The sequence below is a fragment of the Melospiza georgiana genome, chromosome 3 (genome assembly GCF_028018845.1).
Source record: "Melospiza georgiana isolate bMelGeo1 chromosome 3, bMelGeo1.pri, whole genome shotgun sequence".
In the NCBI taxonomy this organism is placed as follows: Eukaryota; Metazoa; Chordata; class Aves; order Passeriformes; family Passerellidae; genus Melospiza; species Melospiza georgiana.
The window spans coordinates 17,987,023-18,012,983 of record NC_080432.1 but is presented as its reverse complement, the minus strand read 5'-3'; the positions used below and the strand labels follow the sequence as shown (position 1 = coordinate 18,012,983).

General features: G+C 42.4%; 1 protein-coding gene across 2 annotated transcripts in view; it reads right to left on the bottom strand.

Annotated features, from left to right (window-relative positions):
• Positions 1-3,189: 3,189 nt before the first annotated feature.
• PARP1 (poly(ADP-ribose) polymerase 1) overlaps positions 3,190-25,961 on the bottom strand; it is a 32,007-nt gene continuing 9,235 nt past the window's right edge. For both annotated transcript variants that reach the window (XM_058019424.1, XM_058019425.1), the window contains exons 5-23: positions 23,905-24,001; positions 22,294-22,410; positions 19,900-20,076; positions 19,333-19,474; positions 17,696-17,836; positions 16,722-16,967; positions 15,716-15,784; positions 14,804-14,936; positions 13,447-13,642; positions 12,045-12,173; positions 10,421-10,504; positions 9,529-9,651; positions 8,926-9,054; positions 8,136-8,234; positions 7,453-7,605; positions 7,074-7,201; positions 6,647-6,708; positions 5,464-5,578; positions 3,190-4,027 (exon numbers count right to left, since the gene is read on the bottom strand). In XM_058019424.1, coding sequence (XP_057875407.1) covers positions 3,946-4,027; positions 5,464-5,578; positions 6,647-6,708; positions 7,074-7,201; positions 7,453-7,605; positions 8,136-8,234; positions 8,926-9,054; positions 9,529-9,651; positions 10,421-10,504; positions 12,045-12,173; positions 13,447-13,642; positions 14,804-14,936; positions 15,716-15,784; positions 16,722-16,967; positions 17,696-17,836; positions 19,333-19,474; positions 19,900-20,076; positions 22,294-22,410; positions 23,905-24,001 — 2,422 coding nt within the window. In that variant the 3' untranslated portion in view covers positions 3,190-3,945. The remainder of the gene's footprint in view (positions 4,028-5,463; positions 5,579-6,646; positions 6,709-7,073; positions 7,202-7,452; positions 7,606-8,135; positions 8,235-8,925; positions 9,055-9,528; positions 9,652-10,420; positions 10,505-12,044; positions 12,174-13,446; positions 13,643-14,803; positions 14,937-15,715; positions 15,785-16,721; positions 16,968-17,695; positions 17,837-19,332; positions 19,475-19,899; positions 20,077-22,293; positions 22,411-23,904; positions 24,002-25,961) is intronic.

The window sequence follows — 25,961 nt, the reverse complement described above, 5'->3', positions numbered from 1 at the left end:
AAAGGTGAGAGAGATTTTTCCCCTCCCCAAACGTCTCCTGCCAATCATCTCACAAATTACCAGGTGTGAAGGCAGAATTCCACTCCCAAGAGCACAATGATGATTATTCCTTCATTTCATTCCAACAGCTGCACTTGGAAAATATTTAACCGAAGCCATTACCATCCACTGTGTTGAATGAGTAACAATCAACAGTGTATTATGGTTCCTGGATAAAGAACATTTACATCTTGGCCTTTAATGAGTGCTGCAGTATCTCAGTGTGCTGGTTTTTCGTTTGTCCTGTGCTTGCTGTTTCCAAGTCACACAAACACGACCCCGTTTACAAAGCCCCAGCCAGGGCCATTCATACAATGTTTTACAGTGCATCCTTTTACCACTCTGGCTAATGTGCAGTTTGCACTTGGGTGACGTGGAAATAACACCACTCTTGTGTCAGGCAGGGTGGCTGAAACCACACCGTGCCCGAGGTGCTGCTGACTCACCTGCTGCCTGGCTGGGGGAGGTCCCTGAGCGGCTGCACCGCTGCCATTCGCTCTCACCAGGGTCACGTTAGGCAACTGCTCCTAAAGCTGTGTGCTGAAACGCTGCAGAGAGCACTGCCCTGCTGCCACTGCTGCCACTGCTGCAATGACAGTGAGACATGGTGACACCACCTGCTGACCAATGCACTCAGTGCTGTCAGCACAGAGCAGGTAGCGCTGCGTCCAGGGGACAGCTACACTGTCATTTGCTCATCTCTCCTAGGCAGGGCCTGGCAGCAGGAAGGAAAGCACAGACAGCTGGCAGAAGTGAGAGCCCTTTAGTCACTGAAGCACTTTCTTGAGAAGTCTGAGTCCTGCTGCAATAATCACATACTTTTTAACGAGGGGTGGAGGAAGTACTAGTTTCCCCTTTTAGTTGTTAGCAAGTCATTCCTTCTTCTCACCTTGCCTGTCCCTGTATATCTCACTTCTGTAGAAGTGATCTGCAGTGCCCACACAGGCCCACACGCCACCTTCACACCTGAACAAATTAAAATCATCACAGCAGTTCATCTCAGCTGGGACCTACATCTGCATTTCTTCTCACAGGTGCCACTTCATCTCCAAAATGACCATTTTTGGAGAAGCTGCCTGGCATTAATTTTAAAGTGAAAGTACACACAAGCTCTTGTTCAAATGCATGTACTAAACAACAGTGGAAACTGTTTTTATGGGCATAACAGGAGTGTGAGTATCATGGACTAAGTTAGGGGCCTCAACACATACATAAAAGCAATTCAGGCAAAACACTAAGTGGGATATAAATTGGCTGCAATAACATTCAGCAGACAATTATGTCATTATGTCCCCAGAATTCACAGAGTGACGTCTGGGACAGTCTCCCAGAAAGCAAGCTGAAGCAGAGACTTGAGTAGTTACAAACACGTCAGGCCTCATTTAAGAACAGGAATAGTTATTTATGGCATTGACAATGTTTCATGTGTCCAGAGGTCTTTTTCATACAGAAATTACTTGTTTTGGAGTTTCCCTCCCACTTTCCTCTGATTAGAAACTGAAGGAGGGCAGGGGTAGAATGTCATTGTTTTATAGCTAAAGTACCAGGATGGGCAACTTGTGCTTAAATTTTATTTTTTTTCTCAGACATTTTTACCTGCATGAACTCAGGCAAGTCACAAAGAATTTACACTGACTGCCAATCAGTGAGCCTAGGCTGGCTTCCTTCAATTAATAGCACAGGCTATCTTAATGTCTGTGAGCTGTTGTACAACAGAGCCTGCAGCCATGCTAAATAAAGATAGAATAGTTAAATATTTATAAATTGCTGCTTTTGCCAGTTTAACATTTAGATCAGAAGCCATTCCTCAACATGTCTGCCCTGAAAAAAAAAAAGCCCAGGATGTCATGGGACCTAATGTCTTGAAAACTCGTTCCTTTCAAATGCTTTTGACAGAAATGGGACCGCCTGTTCATCCAGCTCTGCTGTGTGCTGGGAGTGCCACAGCAGGGCTTTCAGTGACTGTCACCAGGCTGTCCCTGCCAGCCTGGCCCTGGGGATAGGCTGCTCATCCCCTGGGTTTGGTGGATCTGCTCTGCTCCCACAGGCTGGCAGCAGCAGCACCTGGACTGACATCAGATTTCACTGCAGGATGGTGACAGGACTCTCCCACAGTCCCCAAAAGGCACCTGCTGCCTCTTCACTAAGTCCTGCAGCTTTTCCTGCTGTATTTGTGCACTTAGGGACAGCTTGGGATGTACTTCCTTGTGCTGCAATTATAACTGAGCACGAGGTACACAGCACAGAGCACTCCTTGTGCTGCTTGGGTTGGAGCAACAGGGAACTTTCAGCTCTGAGGGAGCATCAAAAGGAGCTGCCTTCAACTCCTGGTCCCAAACTGAACTGTAAACTGCTGTTTTTAGAGGGGGAAAAATCATCTATCTTATAACTAAATTGAACAAGTTCTCATGTTCTCTTTCAGAGACTGACAAGATCATACTTAAAATGACTTACCAAAAGGGTTTTTTGGAAGCAAAACAATGGTTAGCCACTGGTTAAGCTACTTAAGAGGCAGAAGACAGGCTACTCTCTTCCTCTCAAAATCGATTATCACCAACCTCAATCAATTTTTTCTGTTGAGCAGTCCTCAAGCCATACAACTTACCCAGTCCTTCTACATTTCCTTCTCTCTCTGAAAGCAGCTTTATTTTTCATCTGTCACTCTTCATCCTCTTCTCATTCAGGGGTCCTGGGAAGACCTGCACCATTAGCACCCACTTTGGCTTTAACTCGTTTTACAAAAGGCCCTGGGACACAGCAACATTTTAGGAAACAAATCTGGTGTTTCCACACAGGTTACTAAAGACTGAAGCCACAACTGTCAGAATCAGCTTGAACTGTCCCTGTTTTGGGAATTAGCCATCACTGTCCCTAATGCCTCAGGGAAATCAGCAATTTTTGAAGAGAATGATCTGATGTTGCTCTATGGTTAAGTGCTCCCATATTGCTCAATGACTAAAAGTGAGAAGTAACAAACATCATGAAACATTGAAATGATCAGTTTGTATTGCTGTTTTGAGACAGGCATTTCAAGACCACCAACAGAGTAGCAACAGACCTCACTCCAGGCCTTGATGAACGAAGCTTGAGCCCAAACTCAACTTCCACCTTTGTTAGGATGTGAGTCTACAACAACCAACTTACATCATGTTGAAGGTAGGTATTTAAAGGAGGTTTATTGGGGCTAATACTAAATTCAAACAGCCACAAGCTTATTTTCCATGTTTACCACACCAACTGTTGACAGATGAAGTCTCTGTGGAAAGTCCAAATTTTAATTTCACCACAGCTTCCTGAAACATGACTACAGATTTCAATATTTGGCATTCGATCCTTGAGAGAGATACCATGTTTAAGAACATTCTACCAAATACATTTAAATTATGACTCAAAACCAAAACAATTTGGAAGTTTTGAAACATAAAACTGTTAGTATGAAATTAGCTTTTATTTTTTACCTCAAAATAAATGCACATTTATCATTTAGTCAAATGAAAACTGAAAAAGAGTATCTTAAACAAGGGGGAACCTTAACAGAGCAAGTACCACAAACGTGCTCAAGTTCCTTCTCCTGCTTTTGCCCAGCTCTGTTTGGCTAAGAACACCAGAATAATTTCCTTTTTTCTTTCTTGTCAGTTTGGTCAATTAAAAGAAACACTTAAAGCACCAGAATTAGAAGTGGTATAAAACAAAACCAGGTACTCATTCTCATCAGAATTCAGGTCCATGTATTGCCACACTTTTGATATAAAACTTTCACTAAGTGTTGTACTAAATAGGATTTAGTAATTTCTTCTGCAGTTTAGCTCTTGATATCTTGGTAAGAGAAGTCAATGCATAAGCATGTCAGAAGTCAAGGCTATAGTGTAACTACAGTATAACTCTAACAGGGCTCCTAAACACTGTTCACCAGAGTGATGTCTTATAGTTGAATTTCAGTTTCAACAGGTACTTCAGATTTACCTGAGCAACATCATACACAATATATCTGGGGAAAAGGTTAAGGAAAAATTACAGTAGTTGATATTAATGACACAGAAAAACCTCAAAACACAGTGAACTTTACCTTTGAATTTAAGTTACCATACAGATGCCTGTGTGATTAACCAATTCTAAGAGCTCACACCACAGAGCTTTAAACTGACTTTTCCATGAATCTGAAAATGTTTTATACAATAGTTAGGAACAAGCAATTAAGTTCTGTGGAGAATAGTGGGAATCAGCAGGAATCCTGAGTGACAGGCAGGTGAACTGACTTAGATATAGGGCTGTGGCTCCTGAAAATTATTTTTTTGTCAGAGTAACACACATCTCTCTTGATATCTAGGCAGAAGAGTCATATAGCTTAAATGAGAGCTACAGATTCAGACCCAGCATTTACAATTGTAATTGCAGTTCTATTGCTACCTTCTAGCACAGTCATTAATGCCTTCTTAATTTCCCACTAAAAAACTCAAACTGGAATCACAGACAAGAGCTCTACAATGATTGTCAGTGCTTGCACATTCTTATTTTTCCAGAGACAGTCCCAGCTCATCTATTTGTTTCACAATGTTTTAGGCCTCAAACTTACCTCTAATCCCAAAGTGTAAAACAAAATAAATACACATCATGTTTTCTCAACTAGCTAATATCAACTGTATTACAGCTCATCATCTGACAGATGGTGTATTTAAGAAAACTCAAGATAAAACCAGTATTGCCATGAGTTCTGTTGCCCAGACTCCTTGGGGGAGGAAAACAGCTCACCAAGGCCAAAGGCAGTTTCTACAAACCCAAAGTTTGCATTACTGGGTTACCTGCTTCACTGGCAGTGAAGAGAGCCAGCTGGACCTCAGACATCACTTATTTGCATTCTTGTGGATTTAAAGAACTAATTGATTTAAAGGTGCTTCTGCCTGGAAGAGAATTTGTGGCTACATCTCTGCTGGGCATTTGGGGCATGCCTCAACACTTGCAGAGGTCTGGGGAACACAAAAGATGTGCTGAGAGAGTGCAAGAGCACAGAGCTGGCTCCCCCACCTCCTCCTGGCTAAGCTGGCATACCACAGCACCATGAGGGAGAAACCAGACTGGAATGATGAAAAACCACAGGCTGCACTCCCCTCCCCTTGTCCTGGCACATCTCTGGGCAAAACACTACAGCAGTTATGCCTGATGACTCCAATAACTTTTGTTCCTCTTGGGGAACAGCTATTGGAATGTGTATTGCTTCATTTTTTTTCCAGAATGACAATTTAAGAGCAGCAACTGTAAAAATCATCCCCCTTCCAAAAGAGATTGTCTGCAAATACCCCCCAAAGCAGATCTAAACAAAACCAAACCAAACACAGTGAGGCAAAACTCCCAACTGGCCTTAGTGAGGTCCTGCAAATGCAGTGACACTCCAACACCATGTGCAGCCAATGCAACAGCAAAGGATACTCATTATACAGAAGACAGGTATCATTAATCCCTGTGGAGATCCCATTCCCTAAGGGAACCTCTACACCACCAAGGGTGGTCGTGGCTGTGGGATCAGGAGCAGTTTTGCCCAAGCCTAGAAAGGAAAAACAACATTAGTTACAAATCTAGGAGACAAATACAGACTTTGCACAAAAAGGAAATTATCCAGCCAGCCAAACACTACTTCACATATACTTTCAAATCAAGTGTATAAGGATCTTCAATAGAACATGAAAAACACTGTTTGTTTATTCAATTCAGCATCACCATATTTATAGTTGTACTCTGCTACATGAAAAATCAGAATTTTAGACTTTCAACTGTTAATTGTCAAATCTGTATGATCAAAGCTAAACCAGAACAGATTTGTAGCTCTCATATCCTAACTCCATTAATGAAAACATGCACATTGCAGTATTTTCAGACAAGTACAACAAATCAATTCTTATTTTCTGAATTAAAATTTTCAATATAAATCTAATTTGACATCCATAAGAACATGAGTAGTATGTATAGAAAAAGGTGCAAAATCACTTTTTGTTCTCTTTTAGGCAACTTATTTTTTAAGCCTCTCAAAATGAATACTTTAAGATAAGCCACTCATTACTGAAGATCCTTTTCTTCAGTCTCTCATCTTGGTACAGAAGACAGTCATGATTACCATTTCTTTTGCTTGAGTTAGACAGCTGAGTCTTTTCTCTCATCTTCTTTTTCAATATATAACACTTTTTGCAGATAAAAGTGTAATGAGAGCAGTTGTTCCATCTGAACTTTTATTCCTAGCTTTTCCCTTCTGTCCAAGCTTCTAAGCCACTTTGAAAGCTAAACAATGACTCTTCTGATCTATTCATCTCTCTTCTAAAATACAAAGTATTGTTATGATGAAAGCAAGTAAAAGATGGAGAATGTACTTTATATTTTCTCCAGTGTAACATCAAATAGAAGTTTCCTCCTCAATTTCAGCACCTTCAGTCTCAACACTCAGAGTGTATTAACTGGAATCTTAAAACATCCCATACACATCCTGATGCAACTAAAGGGCAACATTATGCAACTTCTCAAAGGAAGTACAGCTAAGAAGTGACTATAGCTCTCTTTGCTAAGCACCACAATCAAGTCTGCCATCAATTACAAATTATTAATGACAACTACTAATGCTTACCTTTGACACTGTGTTTTCCCTTGGGCAATTTTGTGATGTGGGAAGCATTCTTTAGTTCGTACCTGGACAGCACAGAGAACACACAATAGCACTTTACATTCATCCTAAACTATCTTAGTGGAAAAAAAACCACAAATTTTTCAGGCTTTAGTTTATGGTGAGTTAATGTAAAGTTAATCTAAATTGTAGCCTTCTAGAACTCAAACTTTCTTTGTCTTGGTTACTAATTTTAACAATGTTAGCATTTTGTACAGGATTCTGCTAGACCTGAAACAATGCCTCTTATTTTAAGAAAAAACAGATCTTGTTTTTGAAGAAAAAGCACAGGCTTCTTCTTCACACTGAAGAGAAGGCTTGCAATCTTAGCATCACCTTCCATGAGGGTGTATTAAGCACATGTGGCAAATACTCTTTGTAAGTTACATACATATTTCCAAGGGCGACTTCTCCCAGCAGTACCAAACCTATGGGATCGGCTTGAGACGTGTGACAGTAGTTTGCACTCTTGGATACCATGTCTGCAAAATAGATGCCCTTCCCAAACATGTAGCCAGTCTGCAAGAAGGAAATAAATAAATAAATGAATAAAACTGGGGTGATAAAATAACCCAAAAGCAGCACTGAATCCACCTGGCTCTTGTGGACACCAATGTGCAGCCCACTCGGGAGACACGATGTTGTCTAAATAGTGGCCACACAGATAAACAGCCCCTCCCCACAGAGAAATTCCCTTCTTTAGGCTGTCCCTGCCTGTGGCCAGCTCTGGGCAGAGGGATGCAGGCAGCCAGAGCAGCTGTTTCACCCACCACAGGAGCTTCAGGCGGGGCTATCCGCAGGCCCTGCGAGAGGATGCCGGCGAAGTTGGTGGTGCGGGAGCCGTGCCACAGCAGCTGGCGGTTGTGGAGCTGCCTGAAGGGCTTGTAACGCTGGCTCTCCCCCTCACGCTCAATCCTGAAGATCTTCAGTTCACAGGAGGATAGGAGGAGAAGAAGAACCAAGAAAATAAACCATTAACTTCATGCAACTCGTCAGAGGGGAGAAGAAAAAAAAACACCCGATCTGCAAAGTACACTGATCCGGATGGGTTTTGGTGTTTGTAATTGGCTGTGTCAGGCCAGCAAAAAAGAGGCCGCAACCATCATGCAGTACTTGTTATTGATTACTTCTCCACCTTTTCTTCTGCATTTTCATGGGGCTCTATTTTTCTGAAAAAATCATTCAATGAAATAAGGTTCAATTTCAGATGATTACTCCTCCACCTTCCCTTTGAGGCAAATTAAATTAAAATAACAAACACCAAAGCAAAAACACCTCATTAGATTAATCTCTGCCTATACTTTTGGTATTCTAATTAAAAGAAAATGTTCTATCAAATCATCCCTGCAACAGAGGAAACTGAGTAAGCTACTCAGAAGGCAATTGCAAACAAGCAAGTCAACCTAGGAGAGTCCATCTTCCCAAAGATAAACCCCATTATTGCCCAGCTTACATCCACAACTTTGAGGTCATATGCATTGTGTGTAGCAGCATGAGTGTTCTTCACATATTGTTTGATAATCTTGGCTTCTTCTGAATCTTTGTCAACAACCTGCAAACAGGCAAATGAGAAGTTTCCTCAGCACACAAACTAGCAGACATCTTATGACAACATCCACCCTATGCCTACAACTGCACCCTTTAAACCTCCTCAACCATTTAAGTGGAAATACATTCCTAGCTAGAGAAGATGCACAAATATACACACAGCCAGAGAATGTCTGAGACAATGCTGGAAATTGAGATGATTTTCAATTCCACTCAAAGAAGGGTCAGCCAAGGACTGAGTCCAGCCCAGCTTTCAGCACCTCCAAGAAGACAGCTTCCATGGCCTCTCTGGGCAACCTTTTCCAGTGTATGACCACTGTCAGAGTAACAAATTTAAAAAACCAAAACATCAACAAAAGAAGCTTTTTCTTTTGTTTAAACACAATTTCCTCTATTCTAGTTTATGCCCACTGCCTCTTGTCACTGGAAACCACTGAGGAAAGCCTGCCACTGTCCTCTTTCCTTCTTTCTCTCATCAGGTGTTCCTAGATATTGATACTCTATCCCTTGAGCTTTCTTTTCTCCAGGTCAAAACACCTCAGCTCTTTCTGCATGTCTTTGAACATTCTCCAGTTCCTTAACCCACCTCAGTTCCATAGATCTGTCCAGTTACAGTTTGGGTGATTTATTTTACTCCAAACTAACAGGACATCAGCTTGCATTCACAGCCACTCATTGCCTTTTATTTCCTTTACCTTAATATCTGTTTTAAGTTTTTCATAGTTGATGTCAATTGGGTCTTTATCTCCATCTTCATTTCCACCTCTGAGAAGGCTGTAAGCAACCTCAATATCAAGCAAGTTGTCCAACATCTGCACTTTAGCCTGAAGAATTAAAACAGGACATGTTGTGTTATGTTATGTTATTTAGGCCTTTGACATGTTCAGAATAAGTCTGGGATATCCCAAATTAAAAAAGTGTCTGACAATCACTGGCCACATGGTGCCATCTAATAACAAAACAACACTGTCTTTAATAATATACACACCTAAACATATTAAAATATGTTAAATAACATCTCTATCTTCTATGCATATACCTATTTACACAGACACATGCACATAAACAAACAAGAAGATATCCTGAAGAAAACCAAATTTAGCCTTATGAAAGCATGAGGTTAAACTTGTTTTTCTTCAGATTATCTTTTGGCTTGTGAGGTTTTAATGCTTACTTTAATCTCTGCTTTTATGAGGTTAAGTGAGTGTTAAACCTCACATATTCTCTGTGTTAGATCTCTGACATCAAGACCCGTTTCCTGCAACCAACATTTGCAAAAAACAGTTTCTAGTCAATACCTGAATGTATTCCAAGTTATTTAGGAGAGGTGGCTTCTTCATCCCAAAGTCATGAGGAATCAGTGTATAGAAACGGTTGGAGAGGTCCAAAATCTGGGATTCTGAACCACTGTCAGAAACTGCCTAGACAGGACAAAAGCACCAAAGAAAATTACTGAGTAAGACTAAGTCTCCATAGCAATAAAAATACACAAAATACTTAGGGACTAACACAGGAGCAGCAAATGCAAACAGTGCTTATGCTTTAGTCTCATAGGACTCAAAAGAACAATTCTATTTAAGTGTCTTGTGTGCAGCAAGTCACAGTATTTGCACAGAAATACATGGAATTGTGTATGAGAAGAATTCAATGGGGATTATGTTTCTGGAGGGCAAAATAAAGTCTTCAGGACATTTAAGTGGTGCATATCCTTGTCAAGGTATTCTAGCATCTGAAGAAATTCCTGTATCTATTCTTTGCCAAAGAGCCTGTGACACAAAGCCATGGGTTATGCTGGTACATTTTTCCAATCTGTAAAGGCAATACTGCATAGTGATTCTGAAATGGTTCAGATAATGTGTACATACAGCAATGTTATCAAACCAGACCCTTTCCTGTGTCAACTAAACCTTTATTCTCATCCCCTGACAGACTTCTCTGGGGTGGAAACACCAGCTCACTATTAGATCAAGGCACCAGCTTCATTTGCTCAGCTGCCATTTATGTTTGGCACAGCCTCAAGTTTGTGATACAAAAGTGCTGAAGACACAAGTACTGTTCACACTGCTACAACAGTGAAGAGAACTAACTGGTTACCCATGGAAGCCACATCCTCCTCCCCAGAGAGAGAGAAAGCACAGCTCAGCATTCACCCCACTGAACTCCCTTTTTGCTCTAACATTTTATGCTCACCTGCTGAACCTCATTCAGGATGGAGTATGCACTCTGGATCTGTCGCTTGCTCAGCTTTCCCAACGGCATCTTCTGCAAGTCAATCTGATAAAGATTTAAGTATTAAACCCAGCTTTCACTACATTCAAACCACTGCAGCATTCCCTCTCTGGTTTCTAGAGAACTAATTTCTCCATGCTAATAGGACAGACCAACAAAGAATAGAAACATTTTAGACTCTGAGGATTGAGGAATTATGTCAGAAGGACACACCATTGAGAGGACATCCTATAACCAAAGGAATACTCCAATAGGAAGTTAAGCACATATGCTAGGGGAACACAAAAATAGGATATTAATTATCTGGCATGAAGTTTAATATTAACCTGGTGTCAGATGCATCTCTTAATCCAATAAGTAACCATATACTTAAAGCTGGCAAAGAAGCAAACTGAATTCAGAAATTCTTGTTCATAAGATCATCTGTGTCTAGGTACAATCCAGACACTCTCTTCCAACTTTACCCTACAGTTATTAAGGGTCAAATGCAAAGATGCTAGGAGGTGCTTCATATTAATGAAAAATGAGCCAAACCCCCTTAACTTATTAAAAGCAATGTCTTGGTTGCCTGCAATATCCACTGATTTAATTTAATGTTGGTTTTCTTTGTGTATTGATGGATCTTGGGAGAGTACTGGAATTTCATTTAAAGTACTACAAAATGTTGGGCAAGCCATGTGAAAGCTTTCAGGTAAGCTGCAGAAAATGGTACAAAGTCTGTTCTAAAAGGCAGGGGCAAAGAACAGCTGCTTAAATGTCAAGTCTTAGGCAGGATAAGTAAGCTGGCTGAAGAAAACTGAAATTTGTTATTTAGAATTAGTTCAAATGACTCCATTAAGACACACAGCAGGATCTCTCTGCACACCAGTAAAACAGTGCAAGGAGAGACATCTCATGCTGCCAAACCACTCTCTCTGAAAGCTTGCCAGAAGGATGGATCAAGAAGTATGGAGAAAACAAGAATGGATGAAAATAAAGAGTTTTATTAGAACAAATGAGAAACACAACCAAAACAATCCCAAGTCCACCCTGTGCAGAAGAGGCTCTGGACTCTGACAAGACACTTCCATTAGTGTATGTACCAACTGGCAGCATTTCTCTAGTCTGAGGTGCTACCTAAAGTCCATGGTACTCCAGCCCCCAAATGTGGGTCCCTACTTAGAAAACAAGGAGTGTCACCAGTGTCACCTGACCAGCACACTGGTTATCTGTGTTAATACTTTAAGAGCATTCAGCAAACAGCAGTCACTATGTAGATGTGACTGGGAAAACCCACAAACAAACAAAACCACAGAATGATTACTGCTCCCAGGACTGGCAGACAATTCTCTCATAGGCTTGTTAAACTGAAGACACTGACAGACAAAAAATGCACCTGTGTTTTAAGAGCTGCATGTATCACAACTAAGCTACAACTTCCAGGGCTTGGCAAATTCCAGTCAGACTCTTGCTTTTATTTTAAGACAGATCTAAAACTCACACTTGGCTTTTGGGGAGTGTGAAGCACTCTGGATTGCAAAGAACTTGCTTCTGTTTGTGCAAGCATGATGGTAGGTTAGGGAGAAACATGAATGTGTGTAGTCACCTCAAATTCCACCATTGCTTTCTTCATGCTCTCCACATCAAAGATCATCTTAATAAGATCCTGGATTGGCTTAGCGAGTTTTGATTTTGTCCCGGCACCTACTGTCAATTTCTTGACAGCTTCTTCATCCTGGAAGGTAAAAATAGTATCAGAATTAGCAAAATCACAAAGGATTAAAAAGTAACAGGCTGGCTGCCATGGCAACAACTCAAAACCAATTTAGTGTGTGCATACTATGACTAGCCTGAAGTTCATGGGGAGCGTGGGACACTGCTCTGACATTCTGGAACAAAATGGTCTTAAAAAAACACCTATTTAGTAATTTGGCAGATACTATTTCAAAAGATGGCACTGTAAAAAATAAGCAGAAAGTAGAAACAAGGGACTAGGAACACTTTTCATTGCTGCTTCACTTCAAGCAAGTATTAATTACTTTTTCTGCAAGCTTTCTGCTGCATAGTGACCTTCACTTGAAAAAATTACTGTTTACTTTGCTGCTTTTATGACAAAACAGACGTAATAACTAGTTTCACCAAGTTTTTGTAATAGAAACTGCCACAGATGTGTACAGGAATCATCAATTAGCCATAATATCATCTTGATGCCATCGTGAAGAGAGCATTGCACTAATAAATCATCAGCCAGGTGCTTTCAGTAACACTGTACATCACACTGAGACAGACACTTTGCCACTGCAATATTCAAATTTCCAGAATTAAAGCCAAGTTTTGAATGCTTTGCACTGAAAGATGACATCCATTAATTTGGCCACAGAAAAACACAATGTCGTGAAAATATGTGCTCTGGCAACTTTATAGCATTCAACTATTTAGTCTGAAAATAGTTCAGGTAACAGGTATGCCCTTAAATAAACACACAAACCACCACTGGAAAGAAGGAAGAGAATGCTTATTTATCTTAGCTGTCTAAAAATCCAAATCTTACTGGCAGTGAATAATTTCTGTCTCAGCCTGCTCAGTATGCGCACTAAGTGGAATACTGCACTGGAGTTGCTACAGCACTTAGGAGGATTTTGGAGGAAGCAGACAGATGAAAAGCATCTATTTTAAATTTTTAAAAAATCGAGTTTTGAGACAGGATGTTTGTGAACTGTCTGCTGGATTAAGTGCAAATTAATATCCTTAAAGTTACAGAGTAAACAGGAACAAGCATTCAAGGGATCTGATAACAGAAAACTCTTTAGTTTCCCAACAGGTCTATTTTAATGGATGGTACTCCTTGACCTACAGCTTTCCCCTGTTGCAGAGAGAAGATGCAACAGCTGCATTTTAATTCCCCTGGTTTGTGAAGTGCAAGAGATCCAAGGACAAGCACAGAACAGAACAGAGACACAGGGAATCTCAGCAATGCTCCACCTGGGACAGGGGCATTTCAGGCTTACCTGTCCATAATCTATTTCCAGTGGGTAGAACTTTTTGGGATATTTAGTGAAGTTCTTAGAATGCCAAGAATTGCCAGTTTTCTCTTCATACAAATTCAGGAAGTGCTCAATGGCATCTTCTTTTGATGGCATCTTCTCCAGCTTGTTACTGCCAATTACGGTGCCCACACGGCCCCAGGATCGGAACACCCAGTACCTGGAGAAATCAATGGGACACAAGAACAGCCATCAGCCACTCCAGTGCCATCTATCTGCACACCTGTAACTTCATGGAACATCCCCTCCATCACAGAAAGTGTGAAAAGAATTTCTACAATTTTTTCATTGAGAGGAATCACTGTATGTCTAAGAACTGGTGTAAAAAACGCCCAGTGTTAACCACAACCCTGAGGATAAATGGGTGCACAGCAGGAAAAGAAAAGCTAATATCTCTTCAATCTTCATGTTTTGCAAATACAAATCTTCAGACCATTGGGGTCATATATTTGAAAAACAAAGACAAAGCATCTTTAAGCCCCAGAGTTCAGTATTTTAGAGAAACCAGAAGTAAATCAAATATTTGTTTGTACTGCTGACAGCACCTTGGGTGAGCTTCTGTAATATTTATGGGGATACAATCAATCAACCTTTCCAGTATGTCAGGTATGAAATGCAGGCACTGAAATCCCTCCATGTACTGAATCCCAGACTTGATACAACCTCACACAAATGAGACAGGAACAAAAGCTCATTAAAAACATGGTAAAGTGCAATAAATCTGGAGCTGAAGCACAGTCATTGCTACCCTGGATTTCTGTGTCACTGATGTGTTTGGCAGGGGCAGTTTTGTGTTAAAGAACCTTCTCAATCTCTTAAGCTAATCAGCAATGCAACCACTGAACAGCTCTGCCACGCACCCAATGAGACTGGAAAGCTACACACATGATCAGTTCCTATTGCATCAATATTTCATGCATTTTGTTATACTTCAGGGCACACAATTCAGGCTAACACTGTGGTACAACAGCCAGAATCTGGTTTTGTTTCCCAACATGACAGCTCTGTGATTAGAACACAAAATTAAGTTAGAGAATATAGGGAAAAAAAACCCCAGCTTAAGTTTTGTCAACACCCACAAGGAATGTCTCCATGCAGAGTAGAAATTTCTCCATGGGTGGCTTATTTGGTAGGTTTGGAGGAGTTATTTTAGTTTGGTTTGTTTTTATTTCTGTTATAGTGGTTTCTTCCTTCAAGTAACTACACCAATCTGTTATCTCCCCAAAGACATTTTACTCACACTTTGCTTTTGGAGTGTAAAAATCCAGTATTTATTAGAAAAAAAGTGAATGGAAGTATTTGAAGGTAAAACTAAACTCACCTGTTCTCTCTGTCATCCTCCAGCAGCTGCAGCTTATAATAGGAATTTGTTCCTTTGACAATATCTACTAGTCCCAGGGTTGCACTGAAAATTTTCCCACCTTTTTCAAAGACATGAGCAGAATCCTCCAAACCTGCAGAGAAGAAAAAATTAGAACACAGAGGAGGAGGTTACTGTTTTAGCTCTCCTTCCTGCATTTGCACTCATCCAAATGTTTCCTGCAGCAGTGTGATTTAACAGAAATACTGCAAAAAAACCAGTGACCACACAGCTCATTCAAAACTACTTAGAGCACAATGAATTAATTAATGAATTGTGAGCTTACACCTTTAGATAAACTTTGGATAAATTTCTCCAGTATCTGGAGAAATTAGAGTTAGTATCTAGTTAGTATCCTAACTAGAGGAAAAAACCTGTAACCTTTGATAGAGGATGATCTGAAATCCAGGATTTACTGTGTGAGCAGCTGAAGGAGTCCTCAGGAGAAATGCAGCTCTGCAGGTGTCACATTAGCAAGTGGACTGAAAAGCAAAGGCTGGCCTTGGATGCAGTGCAAATTGTCAGAACATCCATGCACCACAGGTTTGGAGAGTAGAATCAGTAGATATTTATGCCAAACCTGTGTGCTCTGCTGGCTGGGCCTTTACTCACTCCACTGACAGGAGACCCTGAAGCTGAACTAGGTGCATACCTTGGTTTAAATGGTCCTTCTGAAGAAAGCTGTGCTAGAAAATCCTGGAATACTCAGCCTTGGATGTCAATCAATATTCTTCCTTTGATAGCAATGTTAAAGGTTTAAAAATTCATGCTCCTTTATGGAACCCTCATCCTTTCACAGAAAAACCCTTTTGCAAACCATCAGGCATTCTGAAGGCTGTGGGTGGTGCAGGCACAGGCACTGTTATCACTCACCAGAATCAGGATCCACTGCTGCTCCACCCTTCACTGTTAGCTTCATTTTCTTTTCAGACTTGCTAGGTCCTGCAGTGAAAGACAGTTAATTTTTATCTTAGGTGAGCAACATAGTCTCATTTGAATCAACCTTAAAATTCTCAATTTGCATAATTATCACCCTAAGGTGAAGCAGATTCCCAGTATATGAGAACACTGACTTCAGTGGCTTTTCTTTAACCTAGCTCTAGCAGCCAAATCACAACTAAATGAGAAATTACATTTCCCCAGATTCTATCTATCTATTCTTTTTCTTCTCGCCCCAAGGGGTGGACCATGCCATTTTTTTACCTGCACTGAAGATAAACACAACCACAAATGTGGAAGTGGGATTGAAAAACCTCACAGGGCATGGGGAGTGTTTGGATTCCCTGGGGATGCTACTGTGGTGAGACAGTCTGGCAAGAGCACACCCAATTGCATGACAGAAACCTCCACTTGGAGGACATAAAAAACAGGTTCTGAAGAGAAGTGAGCAAATGTGATGGCTTTGTTCACCATCCAGGGCTAACAATGGCATTGGGGAGCAATGCCATCAATATTTTTACACTGCTACAAAAATACTATGTTCTAAATCAAGGAGCATAGAGACTCAGAGCTCTGGATCTCAGTATTTTCTCACTTGCCAGCACTCCCTGAGTAGTGTCAGTCATTTTGGTGTCCTAGGACCTCCTTGGAGCTCCAACACTAACCCAAATTGGCAGTGAAGCTGATGTTTCATGAGGAAGAGACTGGACTGATAGTAGGGAGCTTGGGCAGATGAAAGTAGGGGAAACAAGAGCCAGCTCAGAAGACAGTTTCATGTTATTAAAGCTAGTCTTGCCCTGAGGTCCATTATATAAACTTATCATGAGAAAAAAAACCCAGAAAATTCAAGGAAAGGGTAAGGACAGACCATACCCAGGTTTGCTTTGTGCTTGCACAGCACTGAACAGGCCTGTGCAGAAACAGCTGCTTTGTTCCTCACCCTGCTCTTCTTTGACCTTCCCAGCAGCACTCTTTGTACTTGGGGGCTTGCTGTTCTTCCCATCCACAGCCATTTCCTCGTGCTCCATTTTCACATCTGCACCCCAGGGTGAAAGGGCATGGAGAGACACAAGCTCCTGGAAGTCCTTGCTGGAAGATTTCACGTCCTGAAGAAACGCCTCCGAGACCACACGGACCTTGGCCTCCTTCACTTCTTCCATCTTCTTGCTCATTTTCTCCACATCCTCTGCAGAGGCAGGATAGCAAGGGGAGAAAAAAAATGCATCCATGAGGTTTTAGACCTCAGCCTCTCCCTCTGGCCATGATTCAGGGCTCTGTAACACTTTGAAAACACAATTACTACTACACTGAAAACACAATTCCACTACGTTTTGGATTCACCATCTTTTTTGGAGAGCCAAGTTCCTCCTTGGTTCAAAGATACAGTTTGGCCTAGAGCAGGAACTCCTGTTCTACCTGGTTGGTGGAGTTCTCCCTTTCCCAGATCCCAGCTGGACTTTCAGATGGATGGGAGCAGATCTCCCACCTCAGCAGTCAGTTTGCACAGCTCCAACCAGAGCAAGAGCAGACTAAGCTGCCAGCAGAGCAAACCAGTGCCCTCGAACACCCACAGTCAGCTCTGGGGATTCTCCAAGGCAAGCATGGACACAGCCCTGAGCACCCCTCCCCCCAACAAAGGTGGCCTGCACACCACCATGGTCTGCACACAAACCCCAGCTGCCCCTGACCCACGAGAGCCTTAAGGCACAGCCTGCCAGGTTGACTGGCTGGGTAAGCAAAACTCAAACAGCACACATCTGCCTACTTTTCCAAGCACACTCAGGCCATGTGTGCACACAGAACACTCCCCCTAATCCAAACAATGATCCCCAGACAGCTCTGAGGACAAGTGCCCTCTGTAATCTGCTCAGCTCTGTCAGCACTGCTGCCAGGAGCCACAGCATGGCTGCTCACTCTGGGTGCTGATGCACAGCGTGGCCTTGTTGGCTGTGGTGGTCATCTTTCCTCCCAGGTCCTCCACAATGCTCTTCACCTCCTCCTTGTTCTTTGACAGCTTCCCAACAACCAGGATCTTCATGTTGGTCAGTGGTTTGTCTAAAGGTTTGGAAATGACACATTAGTCACAGAGTGCCTGGACAAACAGCAAGCACAAAGTGACAGCATTTTCCTCCTCTCTCTGTACAATCAGCTCAGCTGGCAGGGACATGAGGGGCCAAGCAGGTCTGACCTGTGCTAAGCAAGCAGGAGGGAGCTCCCCTTCCCAGAGGAAAGGGAACAAAGCTCAGCAGCTGCCAACAAGCAGAAGGGATGGAAGACAGGGAAGTGGTATGTAGGCATATTTGCCCTTTTCTTGGTTTGTTTTGTTAAGTAAAAAGAATCAGTCTTCTTTCAGCACTGTGCTGCTAGGGACTGTGCTCTGCTTCCCTTTTCTTTTGATGCCTGGATAGCATGGGAGAAATTCACTGTCACATGAAAGCTCCTCCTTTTCAAAAGGAAATCTTTTTTTGAGGGGCTGCAGAGAAAATTCTCTCTCAAGCAACACTGTTCCAGTCTTATAGGCAGTACAAGGTTCTACCATGGAGCAAACTGGTAACCATTGTGTTAACATTGCAATTCAGGCTGGTCCAGGACATGGCCAATGCCTAAGAGCATATTTGCACTGCTACAAGATAAATGCTATCAGCTCTAATTGACCAGCTGAGAGTTGTGCTTCCTCTTCTGCCCTCAACTCAGATTTGTTTGGTTGTTAGCAAACAAAGCAACCTGGCTTGAAATCTGGTCAACCTTTTGAGTTTACCTTCAGGGGACACTGGGGCTGGAATCAATTTGCTAATCAGAAACAAGACCTGGATTACTTTGTCTTCATTGTTAAAATAATGTGATCTGGTTGAAGTTAACTGTGCAGAATTATTCCCACCTTTTAAACCAAGTTACAATAATGCCCTGCACTCAAAATTATGGCCAGAACTAGAAAGGCTGAATAAGAAAGAAGTCAGCATAGTACTAAACAGACAGGCTTTATCACCAAAGCATCAATTCATTCCAGCAACCTACATAAGGTCCAACCTTTTGACAGCTGGAGACAGCACATCTATTTTGCACAAGGGGAGTCAGTGATCAGTAAAGCCAAATCTCAGGAGATGATTTAGAAACAAAACAATCCCCTGCAAAACTCTCTTGCCCTCAAAACCTAAATTTATGTGGAATATCTGGCATTAAGGACATCTCTGGATGGTCCCCAGGAAACCAAGTGAGGTGGCACTTTGAAGCAGGTCTCCCCTGAGACACAATTTGCAACATCAGCCTTTACATTTCTGATTCACTGCACACACATCACTTCCTCACAATCAAGAAACACTGAAAATCATCTGTGAGTAGAGCAGAACCTCAAGCCCATGACCCCAGACACCCCAGGGCCTGCCTGTGCTGGGAAGATGAAGCACATGAGACACTTTTTTAATAAGGAGAGCTCTGCCTGCTCCAGAGAGCAGAACAGTGGGACTGTCCAGGGTGGCACATTTATTTGGCTGGGGATGCCAGGCTGAACATCATCCTGAGCTCCACCAAGCCATGCCCAGGCAGACATTTACCTCTGGGTGCAGACACAGTCTCTGCCAAAGGAGCAGATGCAGAGGGAGGAGGTGCTGAGTTTACAGTGGCAGCATCTGGAGGGAACACCCTGTCCTGCTTCTTGCACTTAAATTTCTTCAGGTAAGGAATTTCCCGGAATTCCTGTGGGATAGAAGCATGAACAATTTAAAACCACAAATATTATTATAAGATTTAAAGGATAAATTGAATGCTAGCCAGATGTTGGCATTTAGTGCACATCTTGGAAATTATTTTGATTCACACCAAGGTGGACAAAACCCCACTGTACTGATTGAGAAAATAAAGCTGGAAGAGGGTAAATGATGAGTTTCAAATCAAATCAACAACATCACTTTCAATTTAATGTTACTGGAAAAATATGAATTATTTATGCATTAGCTGCCTGCTTCTGGGGGGATGTGGCTGTGACAGAACTTGCCTGCTGTCACAGCTGCTCAGTGCTGCAGCACACTCTGAACAAGCAGCAGTCAGTGCAGGATGCCACAGAGCAATCAGCTCAGAAATGTGCTTCACTTCAGAACATCAAATATGCAGCAAACACTCACCTTTGGGATCACCCAGTCTTTCCTGTTGGGAGTCTGTGTTTTAGCCACGCACTTGGTCCAGGCAGTGATGTCCCCTGAACAGTAATAAGCGTCACTCTTGAACACAAACTGCCCCTTGCACTGCTCACAGGGCAGCAGAGCTCCAAAGGCCATCCCATCTGCCACTCTGTCCAAGATCTACAGCAACAAAAACACAGAGCAGGTCATGGCAGGAGGAGGCTGAAGGCACTCACACAAGAACACAACTGCCAGGCTGCTGGCACAGCCATTTCCAGCACACTCTGAACACAAACCAAGCCTCTCACTGCACTGATGGATGTAGGATGCCTCAGAGGCATGGCACAGGGCTCCTCCTCCTCACACCCCTGTGGAGATTCTCCAGTTCAGTCAAGGAGAATTCTTAAAATTGAAAGAAACTTAGAGAGAAAGAATGAAAACAATGATCTCTCTTTCTGCTCATAGGTATGTACCTTCAGAGTGTGCTAGTCATGGTTCACCAATACTGTGAAAAGTTTTTACTTTGAGATCAATCAGGTTTCACCTTAGCAATCCTGGTTATAAAAGGATGCTACCTCCTAATAAAGTCTCTCTTTTTCACATTCTGAACCATGGGGTCATTTCATCCATCCCTGACTCAACAGTCTCACACCCCTGGCTCAGCCTCTCCTCTCCAGGAGGAGGGAGGTGATTCCTCTTCCTCAGAGAGAGTCTCCCCCTCTGCTCTGCTCTCAAGAGACCCCACTTGAAGAGCTGCACTCAGATCTGGGGCTCCCACCAGAGCAAGGACACAGACCTGCAGAAGTGAGGCCAAAGGAGGGCCACAAAAATGACCTGAGGGTTTGAGCATCACTCCTGTGAAGACAAGCTGAGACATGGGATTGTGCAGCCTGGAGAAAAGGTCTCCAGGTCAGACCTTCCAGAACCTAAACAGGATCTGCAAGAAAGCAGTGAGGCACTTTAGAAGGCCATGTAGTGTCAGGACAACGGCCTTCAACCGAAAGAAGATATGTTTAGATTGGATATTAGGAATAAATCCTTCACTCCAAGGGTGGTGAGGCACTGGAACAGGTTGCCCAGAGGAGCTGTGGATTCTCCATCCTTAGAAATGTTCAAGACTGGGTTGGATGGGGCTTTGAGCACCCTGATCTAGGGGGGGTAGCATCCCTGCCCATGGCAAGAGGGTTGGAAAGAGATCTTTAGAGTCCCAATGTCACTGTCACATTTTCTGAAAAATTCTCTTTGCCCAGGATTCTTTTCCTGGGAAGCTGAGAAGCCTCAGAGAAAAAGGAAAACAATAATTATCTCATTTGCTTCTCCTGTGTTTTGCTGCTTTGGAATGTGGTTGGAGATTGTTTATCCAACATGTGAATTGTTTTGACTTAATGACCAATCACAGGCTGTGTTGGACTCTGAGGAGTCATTAATTTTTAATTATTATTTTTTAGCCTTCTGAAACCTATCCTTTCTGTATTCTTTAGTATAGTATAATATAGTATAGTATAGCATAATATAGTATAATATAATATAATAATATATAATAATATATTATAATATATAATAATATATAATAATATATTATATAATTATACCATACCATATCATAACAAATTAGCCTTCTTAGAACATGGAGTCAGATTCATCATTCCTCCCCACGATGGGGTACCCCAAAAATACCCCATCCTTTCCGATCCAACCCATTCTACAATCCTGTGGTCCAGGAGAACACAACTACCACACAGCACTGACCAGGCTGCCAGAACAGCCAGGGAGAAGATGGTATGTGCTACTGCATCTGAGCACATGAGGAGTAGGTGGGAATGTAGGCTCAGACAAGTCCAGGTTTTCCTGCCTGAGAGTATTCCATGACCACTTTGAGTCTAGACACTTCCCACATGCCAGCCCACAAAGAGTCTTGATAAATACAAATACTTAAAGCAGTATGTGGCTCTGAAAGAGAGCAGACTTTCACAAATTACATAGACCAAAATGGACTGGCTTTAGAAAAGAAACTGGGAAAGAATTTGTACAATTTTTGCTTCATTATGCATAATTTAAGAGTTGAGGGAGGCCATGTGAAGTGCCTTAACTAACCTGCTCATGAAGAGCCAGTACCAAAAAGAAAAACCCATGGATTTTTTTGAGCATAGCAGAAAAAAGGCACTACACCAGGACAAAGATGCTGAATTCAGCAGCACTCGCCACCACACCACCCTTCACAAGCAACACCAGACTCCTGGGACAGAAGGACTGGGCTTTGCACCAAATTTCTTTTTAAAGTGTTACATCAGGAACATTCTTCAGACTTGTGGACCTTGCAGCAGCATTGGGTTAGGTCAGCTTCACCATTTCATCACCCCACACACACACACACAGAGCAACTCCAACCAAACTCACAGCATTCTCCCCTGAGGGGACCTCCTGCTTGTTGGCAATCAGCAGCTCCTTCAGGTCATTGGTGGAGCACACCTTCCTCAGCTCATCCTTGATGCCCCAGATCAGCTCTGTCTGCTCCTGTTGACAAAACCCAGCAGCTTAGAAAGCAAAGAGGCAAAGAACACTCCTCAAACTGCAGTATGGGCACAAGGTTTTAGCAAATCCATGTCATCTTACACACAGATTGGGAGATTAAGAGCTCCAAGAACCAGTAACTACCAAAAGGGAGAGTCTCACCTACTACTAAACACCTAAAACAGTCCCTTTAAGTCACATCCTTCAAATGTCAGTGCCCTTACTTAGAAAGCCTCAACATTCTTTACAAATTTCACCTACCTAGCTGACACTGAGAACAGTGGGGAAGTGGCAGCATCTGAGCCTTCCAGAAAAAAATAAATCACAAATGCTGATTGCCACTGTTCTTTTTTTAAGGTAACTAAGCATTAGAGGAATTTCCACGAGATCAGACACCTGCAGCAGTGTGGAGGAGCATGCATATTCTTTTGGGCTTTTCTACAGAAATTGAAAGGGTTGGGAAGCACAGAAGCATCCTAAAATATCTCAGATAGTTTCTGAATGTTATCCTCTGGCTACAGTTAAAAATGCAGCCTGCCCAGGAAGAAGTGGTTTACTGGGTTAAGTGGTGTAATTTTCAGTGTTAATGATCATGCTTAATGAAATGCTGTTAAAAAAAAGTGAACCCAAACTTAACCCTGATCCACAAAGTGCCTTCATTTGTCCTAAACATATGCACTGCAGCAGCAAAACCTTAAAAATATCTTTTTTGAAAATTATGGTACTGCCACACAACAAAAAAAGCTTTTGTACAAAACCAGAGCCAGCATTTTTCTACAGCTCCATTAAGACCTAAGTTACAGCAAAGTCAGATTGTTAGTTTTTTTCCTTGGGAACGTTTAATAATAATAAATAAAATACAAATAAAAATAATAAATTATAAAAATAAACAATAAATATAAATATAAATAATAAATACATTAATAATAAATAAATAAAATATATTTTAAAAATCCCCAGTAGAGCTTCAGAATAAAAAATTCCTGAAGCTCTACTGGGGATTCTTCCCACAATATTCTAAAGGTGACAGGCAGAAAGCTGTGACCTATCACAATTTGTACCCATGAACTGAACATATCTCACCAGAGGGTCAAAATATTTGATTTTTCATTAATCTAGTTGCACACTTCATTGCTGTTTAATTTTTACAACGAGCCATTTATTGTTTTCCAAGCTTTTCTGCAATAGTGCTCAGGCTCCAAGCTCCAGTCACCACAGCCAGCTGACACAGGAAGGGGCCCAGAACCAGCCTCTCAGAAAAAAGGCATTTAACCTAATCTCTTTAAATCCAATAAGCCCAAGTCCTAGAGAACATCCTTCCTGTCTTTGGAGAGAAAGGGGCAGGGTGAATTCCCTTCAGCAAAGCCTCAGTGATAGGGTACAAGGATGGGCTGTGCTGCCACTGCTCTCTCTGGGAACAAGGTACTGCCTTCTCTAGAGGCTCTTCTAGAGACTTCCAACCAAGCAGTTCTTAGGTTGTGAGCAGCTAAAACTCACCTTCAGCTGTTTCTGCTGCTTGGATTCTTTCTCTTTTTCTTTTTTCTGCTTCTTTTTTGCAACCACGTTTCCATCTACCTCTTCTCCTTTTCTCTTTCTAACAGAGAAAAACAAAACAAAACAAAACCACACACACATGAAAGGAAGTTGTTGAAATGGCTGCCCAGCAGTTACCAGAGCTCAGATTACTGACTGCCAATATCTGCAGAGCCTTGAATATCCTCAGTTTTGGCAGGCAAATCCATTTTTCAAATTCCTCAGTGCTAGATTATAGACCTGCACTTGGCTCTGCAATGTGAGCTGCCTCAATCAGGTCAGGTGCACTCAGAGGTTTTCCACAGGGTAACTGTGTGGTGTGGGAGAAGAGCACGTGAAAGACTGCAACATTCTCAGGCATATTCATCTATATTCATCTATTTTAATCTCATCTATTCATCTGTACACCAAAGGCATAACTGAACAGCTCTCTCTTGAAGCAATGCAAGTTAAAAGACCACAGTGTCTTTCAGCTGAATCACCAGCTTGATCAGCTTAGGCAGTCTACACTGAAATAAAGGAGAGCAAACACAGTAAATTTAATGAGTTAACACACTGGGAAACCAGAGAGTATTTCCCTAGGTGGGTATTTCCCAACTCCTTAGGGGTATTTCCAATATTCCCACCTAGTTTCTCTTCAGACTGGAATTAAGTCAGGGCTCTGAAACCAAACAGGTGCAAATTTCTGGAAAATTTTTGTGCATTGTTGCACCAGATTCAGGTGCAAGCACTGGAAAATGCTTCCAGGTTCACAGTGCTTTTGTGATGTGCTGTTAGGAGTTGCATGTGTGGAAATTTATTGCTATTTGCTATTTAGAGCTGAAGGGAGAAGTTACAGAAAACGCTGCCCAAGAAAGAGTAGAAAAAGAAAGCCAAATGAAAACTGGGGGATTTTGGCAGACTTTAGAGTGACAAGGGACCTCAGAAGAAGATAATTTTTGTTCCCAGAGCCATGTCATCCCCTTTGTCTGCCTGAAGTGTGCTCTCCTTGTGAGGATGCCAAGGGAAATTATCCCAGCTGAGATAGGACAGGCCTGCAACTCGAGGCAGAGCACAAACACAGCCTGGATCACACACCCCATTTTGAGAGATGCTTTCCATTATGAAACATCAGCCAGCTCTCTTTTTAACAAAGCCTCTCTCAACTTTGTAAGCTGTGGCTGAGGGTTAAGCCATGCAGTTGACATTTCTGATTGCTCTTCTATTTATAATTTTAAACAGTTCTCTTTCTAGGACTTTGCTCCCACTAAGAATGTCAAGAGGTCACTTCTCCCAGAGACTCCTGCATGAGACCTGGAATAACTTGAATTCCCTAAAATTCCCTAAGTGCTCACTTTATTTGCAGTGGCCACACCAGCCCACCATCAGCACCTCTGACCAAACCACAGCTCAGAGCACTTTGAGGGACTGGTTTGGCAGAAGATTTCATCCTCCAGCTGTGCCCTGCCAGGTGCCATCAGTGAGCAGGGGCTGTGTGCACATCTCCCTGCCTCTGGTGGGGGGAAACAGCCTCATTGTGCTGCCAGCAACTGCTTCAGACAAACCTCTGCAAGACCAGAGCATCCACTGAGCCCTATCAAGAGGACAATGACTTCCCTCAGTTTTAAGAGTCAGGGGTGCACAACAGAATCTGTGAAAAGCTTCCAAGCCTGAGTGCAAAGTGTTCTGCACCTTCCCAAACCAGGATTAATGATGTCAGTGCTCAGGAGGGGTGCCCAGCCTGGGTATCTGCAGTGCCTGCTGACAGCCAGGCTGCCTCCAGCAAGCCAGCACTCACTCACTCCCACACTGTAACTTGTCTCCTAAAGGAGCCAATCCAGCACAGCAGCCCATGGAAGGTGATCACTCTGCCAAGAGACCCTGTGACCCAGGGAATGCAGCCAAATTCCAGCAGCAACTCTCTTTTGGCAGCTTCTCCTCACAGTCAAGGGCCAGCAGTGCTGTGCAGAGTGGTCACAGCACCTGCTCCAGCCACTGGAACAAACCATGGAGTGGGAGGGATCATCCCAACTGCAGGGAGG